Source organism: Pholis gunnellus (assembly GCF_910591455.1).
Source record: "Pholis gunnellus genome assembly, chromosome: 17".
NCBI classification, from domain to species: Eukaryota; Metazoa; Chordata; class Actinopteri; order Perciformes; family Pholidae; genus Pholis; species Pholis gunnellus.
In genome coordinates this window covers 1726580-1736440 of record NC_136544.1, presented here as the reverse complement: position 1 = coordinate 1736440, position 9861 = coordinate 1726580, and the positions used below count along the sequence as shown (strand labels likewise).

The 9861-nt window shown below is 47.1% G+C and overlaps 1 protein-coding gene across 3 annotated transcripts in view; it reads left to right on the top strand.

The window, feature by feature from the left end:
• The window catches only part of smg1 (SMG1 nonsense mediated mRNA decay associated PI3K related kinase), a 64679-nt gene that overhangs the window by 42224 nt on the left and 12594 nt on the right, over nucleotides 1–9861 (top strand). For all 3 annotated transcript variants that reach the window (XM_079178167.1, XM_079178166.1, XM_079178165.1), the window contains 7 exons: nucleotides 4521–4630; nucleotides 5819–6040; nucleotides 6134–6327; nucleotides 6542–6714; nucleotides 6939–7218; nucleotides 8884–9156; nucleotides 9307–9541. In XM_079178167.1, coding sequence (XP_079034293.1) covers nucleotides 4521–4630; nucleotides 5819–6040; nucleotides 6134–6327; nucleotides 6542–6714; nucleotides 6939–7218; nucleotides 8884–9156; nucleotides 9307–9541 — 1487 coding nt within the window. The remainder of the gene's footprint in view (nucleotides 1–4520; nucleotides 4631–5818; nucleotides 6041–6133; nucleotides 6328–6541; nucleotides 6715–6938; nucleotides 7219–8883; nucleotides 9157–9306; nucleotides 9542–9861) is intronic.

Genomic DNA, 9861 nt, shown 5'->3' with positions numbered 1-9861 from the left:
TGTGAGGCATGTCATAACGCCAAGTCCCACCCTCGACGCAGACTGGCCAATCATAGCATATCATCAGGCCAGCTCTGACTCCCTGTTCTCCCCAATTGCTTCCCTGATCGTCTAAAATCAAGGGTTTCTATAGCCAGCTCCGCGGACCAGAGGGAAGGTCCAGCCCCCCCCGTCTGCCTCGTGAGACATGTGTGGGCACTGTACCAAGGCTGTTCCTTCATTTCATTGTCTTCTGTCTCGATCACACAGTAAGGTGTGGCTCACTTTTACACTGTGATCTGAACTGTGAACAACTGAACTTCTGATTCACCCAGAATCTGATAGGTATTTTATTCTTGCTTTAATTTAGTTGTCTTTAGAGCTTTACTTAGGCCTGCCTCAGTTGTGATTGGGCTGTGAGTTTCTGCCTGTCTGAGTAGGTGTGATTTAGTCACTCCTGCTGAATAGCTCTGCTGATTGCAGGGGGAGGAACTTGCACTCCTGGCAGACAATGAGCAATTAATAGATTGCTGTTCTTAACCACTGCTGGTGGTTGGAAGCGTCAGCTTTCGAGCGTCAGGCGAACAAAGGCAACAAGGCGACTTTTTCAAGCCCGACTTCGTCAAGCTTGACCCCTCGAGCTTGTACTTAGGGAGTTTCTATTTCTCTACCATATGTTTGCACCCTATTTCTGTTCGCTCTTCTGCTCGGTGGTCACGTAGACATTGGCTCACTCCCAGGTGCCGTGAACCCGCTAACCTCATCTATCCTACTCTCTCGGCTCATGGAGAGCAAGTGGTGGCGGGGGGACTATGGAATTGCCAGTCGGCAGTGCCGAAAGCTGAGTTCATCTCGGGCTATGCTTCCTTGCTCTCCCTTAACTTTCTTGCTCTAACTAAGACCTGGATCACACCAGAAAACACTACCACACCTGCAGCACTGTCAGATGTGTACTCTTTTTCTCACACTCCCAGAGCTGCGAGGCGAGGTGGTGGTACTGGCCTGCTAATTTCCCCTAAATGGAAATACTCTCCTGTCTCGGTTCCACAGTTCTCCCCGTCCTCATTCGAATTTCATGCTGTTACTGTCACTTATCCAGTCAAGCTCAACGTTGCTGTTGTGTATCGCCCACCAGGGCCTCTTGGTGAGTTCTTGGAGGAGCTTGACACATTAGTCTCGCACTTCCATGACGATGGCTCCGCACTCATCTTGCTCGGCGACTTCAACATCCAGACTGATAAGCTAGAACCTCTTCTTTCCTTCCTCTCCTCATTTGACTTTTACCACTCCCCTTCTCCTCCTACCCACAAGGCCGGCAACCAGCTGGATCTTATCTTCACTAGACACTGTTCTACTGCCAACCTGTCCGTCACTCCTCTCCAGCTGTCTGACCACTACTTCATGGCCTACTCCCTCTCCCTCTCCTCTCCCTCTTTACGTCCACCACCTACCCACATGGTTTCTACCCGTAGTCATCTTCGATCCCTCTCCCCGGCTGATCTTTCCTCTTCTGTTACCTCTGCTCTCCCTGACCCTGCATCCTTCTCTCTCCTATCCCCTGATACTGCTACTAATCTCCTCCTTAGCACCTTTTCCTCTTCATTGGACAACCTCTGTCCCTTCACCTCCAGGCCTGCGCGGCCAACTCCACCTGCCCCATGGCTGTCGGACTCAGTGCGTACTGATAGACGGAGTCTAAGAGAGGCTGAGCGTAAATGGAGAAAAGGCAAACTGCCGGAGGACCTTCTCAACTTCCAATCTCTTCTTTCCACTTTCTCTTCCTCTCTATTTACTGCCAAAGCTGCTTTCTTTCGCTCTAAAATCCTAACCTCTGCTTCCAATCCTAAAAAACTCTTCGAAACGTTCTCTTCACTCCTCCAACCCCCACCCCCTCCTCCTACTTCCTCCCTCCGCCCTGATGATTTCGCCAACTTCTTTGATAAGAAGGTAAACGATATCAGATCCTCCTTCTCTCCACTCCCCTGTCCACCCTCTCCCTCTCTACCCTGTTCAGCTCTTCCCCCAACGGTCTCCCTCCCCTCTCCATGCCCCAGCTTAGCCTATCTTGCGCCTCTCTCTCCTAACGAGGTCCTCAAACTTGTTACATCTAATCGCCCCACCACGTGCTCTCTTGATCCGATCCCCTCCCCTCTTCTTCAGTCTATTGCGACTGAACTCCTTCCTTTCCTCACCCACCTCATCAACACATCTCTCGATTCAGAATGCTTTCCCACGGCTTTCAAGACTGCCAGAGTCACTCCCCTTCTGAAGAAACCATCACTTGACCCGTCTGACGTCAAGAACTTCAGACCGGTTTCTCTTCTACCCTTTCTATCCAAAACACTTGAGCGTGCTGTCTTCAACCAACTGTCTTCCTATCTCCATCAGAACAGCCTCTTGGACCCCCACCAGTCCGGGTTCAAAGTGGGTCACTCGACTGAGACAGCCCTCCTTGCGGTGACGGAGTCCCTTCACGCCGCAAGAGCTAACTCTCTCTCCTCTGTCCTGATTCTCCTGGACCTGTCTGCAGCATTTGACACTGTGAACCACCAGATCCTCCTCTCCACCCTCAAGGGGATGGGCGTCTCAGGCTCTGCACTCTCCCTGTTTGCATCCTACCTGACAGGTCGATCCTACCAGGTGACATGGAGGGGGGCCTTGTCGGAACCACGCTTGCTGACTACGGGGGTTCCACAAGGTTCAGTCCTGGGCCCCCTTCTCTTCTCGCTCTACACAACATCTCTGGGTTCTGTTATTCGCTCACATGACTTTTCTTACCATTGTGATGCCAATGACACCCAACTGGTCTTGTCATTTCCTCCTGGTGACACTCAAGTGGAGGTACGCATAGCTGCGGGCTTGGCTGACATCTCGAAGTGGATGACGACACACCACCTCAAGCTCAACCTGGACAAAACCGAGCTACTGTTCCTCCCAGGAAAGGGTTGCCCGCACCGAGACCTGTCCATCACCATGGACGATACCGTGGTGAGGCCAACTCGGACTGCGAGGAACCTGGGTGTGACCCTGAATGACCAACTGTCGTTCTCAGCAAACATTGCATCGGTTACACGCTCCTGCAGATTCCTGCTCTACAACATCAGGAGGATTCGCCCCTTCCTCACTGAGGAGACGGTGCAGTCGCTATAATCCAGGCTCTTGTCATCTCCCGCCTGGACTACTGCAACTCTCTACTTGCCGGAGCCACGGCGTCGGCCATCAGACCGCTGGAGCTTGTCCAGAAAGCTGCAGCTCGTCTGGTGTTCGATCGCCCCAAGTTCTCCCACAAAACTTCCCTTCTCCGTGCTCTACACTGGCTCCCTGTAAGAGCTCGCATCCAGTTTAAGACTCTGGTGCTAGCCTGCAGGGCAGTGAAAGGAACAGCTCCTTCCTATCGCCAGGCCATGGTCAAGCCCTACACCCCCGCCCAACCACTTCGCTCTGCTGCATCAGGGCGACTGGTTCCCCCGTCGCTCAGAGGTCCCTGCGGCCGATCGACCCGGTCACGGCTGTTTTCTGTCCTGGCCCCACAGTGGTGGAATGAACTCCCCACTGACGTCAGGACAGCGGAGTCGCTGCCCATCTTTCGACGCAGGCTGAAAACTCACCTCTTCAAGAAGTACTACCCTGAGCCTTCCACTTAGCACTTATTTTATTCATATTAGCTTATTGCACTTATTGTAATCGTATTAGTTCGTTGCACTTATTGTATTGCGGATTTGCTCGTTGCACTTATTGTATGTTTCTGCACTGTACGTTTGCTCTGGTTTATGCTCTTAGATACTTGTTTAGCAAAGGATATGCACTTATGACTTCTGGTGACTAGTAGTTCTCTTGAATACCGATGTTGAATACACTTCTTGTAAGTCGCTTTGGATAAAAGCGTCTGCTAAATGACTGTAATGTAATGTAATCTGCAGGCTTTATCTTTTTAACCCGTTTTCATTCTGTCCCAACACATATTGTAGACTCGTCTGTCTGCTTTTCAGTTTTTAAAGGAATCATGTTGTTCGTGTGTTTCTTTTAATGGGAGCAGTCAATATAACAACTGAACAATTATTTGAACTGTACATTGAACTAAACATCGGAACATTTGTTTTTATGACAATTATCCACAAAGTGTGCAGCTTTTGTCACTGCAGTTATTGTCTGGTCTCTTGATATTTATTTATTCATTTATGTATGTATGTACACACACGTATGATGGTAGGGGAAACACTGGCCTATTTGACTCTAAATGGACCATCATTTACTAAATGAACATCATGTTGTATTGAAGAAGACTTGAAACTAGAGATTGAGACCATAAACTCATGTTTACAATGTTTACTGAGGTAATAAATCAAGAGAGAAGTAGAGTCATGTTCTCATAGACTTCTATACAACCAGAGGAGTCGCCCCCTGATTACCTCCCTGTCATTACAAAAGATGCAGGTTTAGGCACTTTTTCATTTGCTTCACTTTTCAGAACTGAAGGTTGCTGCTTTAATAAGACAGAATGGTATGTTTAATGTTTCTTTCTATTTTGTGTGTGTCACTAGGGAAGAGCCTGCGGGTGCCAGAGAAGGTCCCATTCAGGATGACCCACAACATTGAGACAGCTCTGGGAGTCACTGGGGTGGAGGGCATCTTCAGGCTGTCCTGTGAACAGGTTACTGTCATATTACACTGAACTGTGTATATACTTACCATGGAGGACTTGATTGTAAAACCACTAGTACACCTGTTGAGACCTTAAGGCATATAGGGTACATCCCAAGTCTCTTAATTGTCATTTCCTCGCTCGAACCGGAAGTTGTTCTGCACCGCCATATTGACGGCCGTCCCAAAGCTCTTATTTAGGAGGAGTGAGGATCGAGGAGGGAGGAGGGACCTCGGAGGAGCCATGAGTGAGGACCCACAAGAACAGACTTCCAGGAAGTGTGTTAACGGCCAACACGCCCCCTCATTGTTCATCAGTTATGTGATTGGACGCTGCAGCCGATCGGACTGACTGACTGAGTTTAACACCAGAGTGACGACAGATCAGATTAAACTCTAGTTTATATTTGATTAGTTTTCTGATTCACCGTCTGGTTTAAATATATGTTCATTGTAGACTGAACAACAAAAGGACCACAAACAACTTTGTTCATTTATTAGAAAGATTTATGTTTTCTTGATCTGATGTATCCATAATAAAAGTTATTGAGGGAAATAATTAAAGTCAGAGAGCTTTTTACATCATTTATCATCATTTTATTCAGTCACGTGAGGCTGATCATTCCTGAGTGTTTGAGTTTTATCATTTAAGAGAAACAATAATCATGTTCTGGATTATTTAATGTCGATGTCACAATCTGAATTTCAAACCGTACAGACGCAAATAATGCATAAATAAGACGAACGCATTCCGCCGGTAGAAATCGATCCTGCGCTTATAAACAGAACACAGACACAGTTTGTTAACATGCTACAGAGAGAAACGCCTCTACAGTCATCATTACTGTGTCTTTATTAGTTACTATTATTAAGTACAGTGATCATGTGAACAGACACAAACTTCTCAAAAGTCTCTCCAGCTGTTAAAGCCGACTCGCAGCTGTGATCAGCGGCCGCCATCATCAGAAACAGACGTCTCTTCACGTGACGCAACTGAGGAAAGGACGTCTCATGTCTCTTAAAACATATTTCCTCGTTTCGTCTCTCCTCGCAAGGAGCCAAGTGAGGGAAACTGGGATGCAATTAAGAGACTTGGCATGTACCCATAGTGTGCCGGACCTAGTCTTGATCTCTAATAATATGTTTGCCGTGTCGGCAGATATTTGCTGCTCTGCTGAAGTCAGTTATGTCATTTCAGGTGGTTCAGATGATGCGTCGGGGCAGAGAGACCCTGCTGACTCTTCTGGAGGCCTTCGTCTATGACCCCCTGGTGGACTGGACTGCTGGGGGAGAGGTGGGCTTTGCTGGTGCAGTGTATGGAGGAGGAGGCGGCCAACAGGCTGACAGCAAGCAGAGCAAGAGGGAGATGGAGAGAGACATCACACGCTCGCTCTTCTCCTCCAGGGTGGCTGAGATTAAGGTGAGGTCATGACAGTAGACTGTCCAGAATGACCAGAAGCAAAGCATTTGAGGATTCTGAATGTAATTGCTGGACTGTGTTGACCGTGTGCAGGTGAACTGGTTTAAGAATCGTGACGAGATGCTGGCAGTGCTGCCACAGGTGGAAGAGGCTTTGGAAGAGTACTTGGTCCTGCAGGAGCTGCTCTGCCAGGGGGAGAAACTCCAAGCCAAACTTCAAGAGGAGATGGCCTTCCTGGAGGGAGCCGAGAACCATCCAGACCATCTGATCCTCACCCTGGAGCAAAGGTCTGAGACAGCACAATATGAATGTATTCCAAATCCACGTTAAAATGAGTCCTTCACAGTCATTAATCATTTTACATTCAGATTGTAGGACACAAATATTTGTTTCTCTTTATATGCAGTGAGCAGTCAGGCAGATGGCTCATATAGATACTGTATGCAACAATAAGTAAACCCACATTCTGAAAGCTTATTTATCCAGCCCTCCTTGTCTCAGGTACTCTGAACACACCCAGCTGCAGTCGCAGCAGCGGACTGTGCAGGAGGCCATTCAGAGCAAGCTAGCTGACCTGGACCAATGGATCTCCCAGTACCAGGCAGCTTTTTCCAACCTGGAGGCCACCCAGCTGGCCAGCCTGCTGCAGGACATCAGCAGCCCCATAGATCTGGGTAAGTCCCACTGGAAATGATGGTAAAGTAAATTGATGTAGCATGTCTTGAGCCACAATTGTGAATATGATGTAGTTCATTACCTAGTTACTATTGTTACTACCGTGATGACATAGATATTCATTAACTCTGGTTTGCTGCTCGTTTTCAGGCCTTCTTTATTATCTGTAAACAAGTATGGTGAAAATTGCCGCATCATGTTGTTGACTGTCCAACTCTTCCAGGTCCTCCTAGCTATGTGCCAGCCACGGCCTTCCTGCAGAATGCGGGCCAGGCCCACCTGATCAGCCAATGTGAGAGCCTGGAGGCGGAGGTGAGCTCTTTGCTGCAGCAGCGCCGTGGGGCCCTTCGTGGCTGCTTGGAGCAGCTGCACAGCTACGCTACAGTGGCTTTGCTGTACCCACGGGCTACCCTGCTGCTGCACCGAGCCCACCAGTGGAAGGCCTGGTTAGAGGAACTGCTGAGAGACATGACAGTGGAGCACTGCCAGCACATCTACAGACAGTAAGGACCTGCAGAGGCTTTCCTTTATGGTATCGCACAAACTATTAAGATCCCTTATGAAGAATTAACTTAGTGTATCCTACCTTTGTCAAATGTACACCAAGGCTAACTTTAACAACTGACAAACGTCTGATTGTTATGGGAGTCTGTGGATTTCCTACCCGGGCCACAGGGAATCAAATTGAGTGTTGCTGTTTACTGTAGGCTTATTATTTTTTTATACGAATTTGCAGTCAATAAAATAGTCTTTTTCATAAATGACATGTAGTGATGAAATCAGTTGAAACCTTTTTAAATTTTTATTTCATCAATCTTTTTTCAATATATTTAGACTTTAAACTGAGCATCGCTTGCTGTGTGAGAGAGCGTGACAGAGTGGATTCAATAAGTTAGTAAAGTCAACGTTCTGAATGAAGCTTTGAACTATTCGGTAGGCTTACGTTACTAGTTGAAGAATACAGTGTGAAATATTTAGTGCTTGCAAAGTAAACCGTTCTAAAAGCAGCATGCCACCCTCTGTTTTTTATGTTTTCTTAATGCTGTGGAATTTAACACGCGTATTCAGCTTTCCACTAGTCAAACGTGTTTACACATCTTTACCTCATCAGCTTGAATTAAAGGTAGATTATGGGTGCTGCCTTTATATTGTATTATTAGTGTATGCTCAGCAGTCATCTGAGCAGATTTATCTGATCGAGACAAACTGAATATAGTTTTTACACAAAGAAAGACATAACCTAATTACCGGTGCCCAATTTATAATTTTGAAGTTGATAAAGTTTACCCTAACTCAACAACTCAACGAACGGGTTTCTAAGAGAAGAAACTCCTTCAATATGATGGTGCTTTGGCAACGCAGAGCACGTCCCTTGGTCATCTTTGAGGGGATCGTGGACAGACAGTATTTTGAGAGAAGTACAATGAAGGAAGTTGCATATACGTCGGGTGACATCTTGGGTCGGATCCGCTGTTATCATATTTAAAGTCTATGAGGTCGTGTGCTTCCCCCACAGAGCATACATGTAATGATTATGAAGTCATTAAGGTGAAAAGAAAAATCAGCAGTGGTGGACGAATATTTCATATATCGCAATACTACAGTGTAAAATACTTTGTTACGAGGAAAAGAGGAGATTCCCAGCGACTGGAAGTGGACTGGCATCATGATGGAACTCTGTTAGCTCCATTATTTAGCCAAGTAGGACTGTGCTACCCACTGGCTGCTAACAGCTAGCGTTATTAGCTGCTCTCCTGTCCATTGTAACACTGATTTGTTGTTCCCAATGTAGCATTATCAGGGAAGAAATAGGATGCGTCCCCTCAGGGTTATTAGCGCTTTTGATTGTTTTTTTTTTTTTCTCCGGTCCAAAACAAACTGAACAAGTGTTGCGTCGTTGTGCATGCGCAGCTGTTGGAAAGCATGGATAAGAGGAATCGGTAGTCACAGAAGCATGCGATTCCAAGGAATCGGACAACTGGTTCTCAATTCCCATTCCTACCACTGAATAAGCAAAATGGGTAACATTAGGTATTAATACAAACCTTCGGGGCTCTAGCACGCATAATCCACATACTGGAACAGAACATTCTTATCAGTAAGATGATGTTGTACTCCTGTAATGTGTCCTGCACACACTTCATCTTTGTTTCACCCTCCCTTTACAGATATGAGGTGCTGTTTGCCCCACAGCCTCCTGCTGCTTCCTGCCAGTTCCTGTCCAGTGTGGAATTGACTTTGCAGCACCAAGGGGCTGATACCAATGAGCGTGTGATGCACCAAGCAGAGCGACTGAAGGCTGAGGGCACAACTGCTGCAGCCTGTGAGGAGCAGCTGCAGGAGATTGAGCACTGCATCACGGTCTTCCTTCGGGAGAATGGAGAGCCGGGCTCCCTCAGCTTGGCTGGAATCATTACCTCTGCCCTCTGCGCACTCTGCAGGTTTAACACACATCTTTCATTCCATCTTTCAACATATGAAATATATCATCATATTACATGTGCGATGCTTCTACAAAGCGTTGGGGCTGCAACTGAAAGAGAAGTTGCAGGTGAACAGAAGGAAGGCAGTCAGTGTTTTTTGTCCCCCAGACGGAACCTGGTGATGGAGGGAGCGGCAGCCAGTGCTGGAGAGCAGCTGGTAGACCTGATATCTCGGGACGGAGCGTGGTTCCTGGAGGAGCTCTGCAGTATGATTGGAAATGTCAGTGCCTTGGCAACACTGCTGCAACGCTGCCCACTCCTGCCCCATGACCTGGATATGCCTGCCCCCTCAGCTATCACCCAAGCTGTCTACCTAGCCAACGCTGTGTACACCTGCTTGCAGGTAGATGCACCCTCAAAACACAGTGAAATCAATCTATCAGTAATTGTTATTCTGTTGTTAAAACCTTTATACAAACAGGGAGGGCTGTTGAGAGCAAGGTTCCATTTACAACGACACGCTGCTTACAGGCATACAAACAATCGGAGCACACAAAAATTACAGTATCGACAAATTGTACAATAAACAGGCCAATGACGTCAACATAAGGAACATCAGTTCATAAAGCAAACATTCATTCAAACTGCTCGATGTCAGTCAAAAGGGATGTAGCTGGTTAAACAGGATTAGCTTGACCCATTTTACAAGCTTTTGCAGATTGT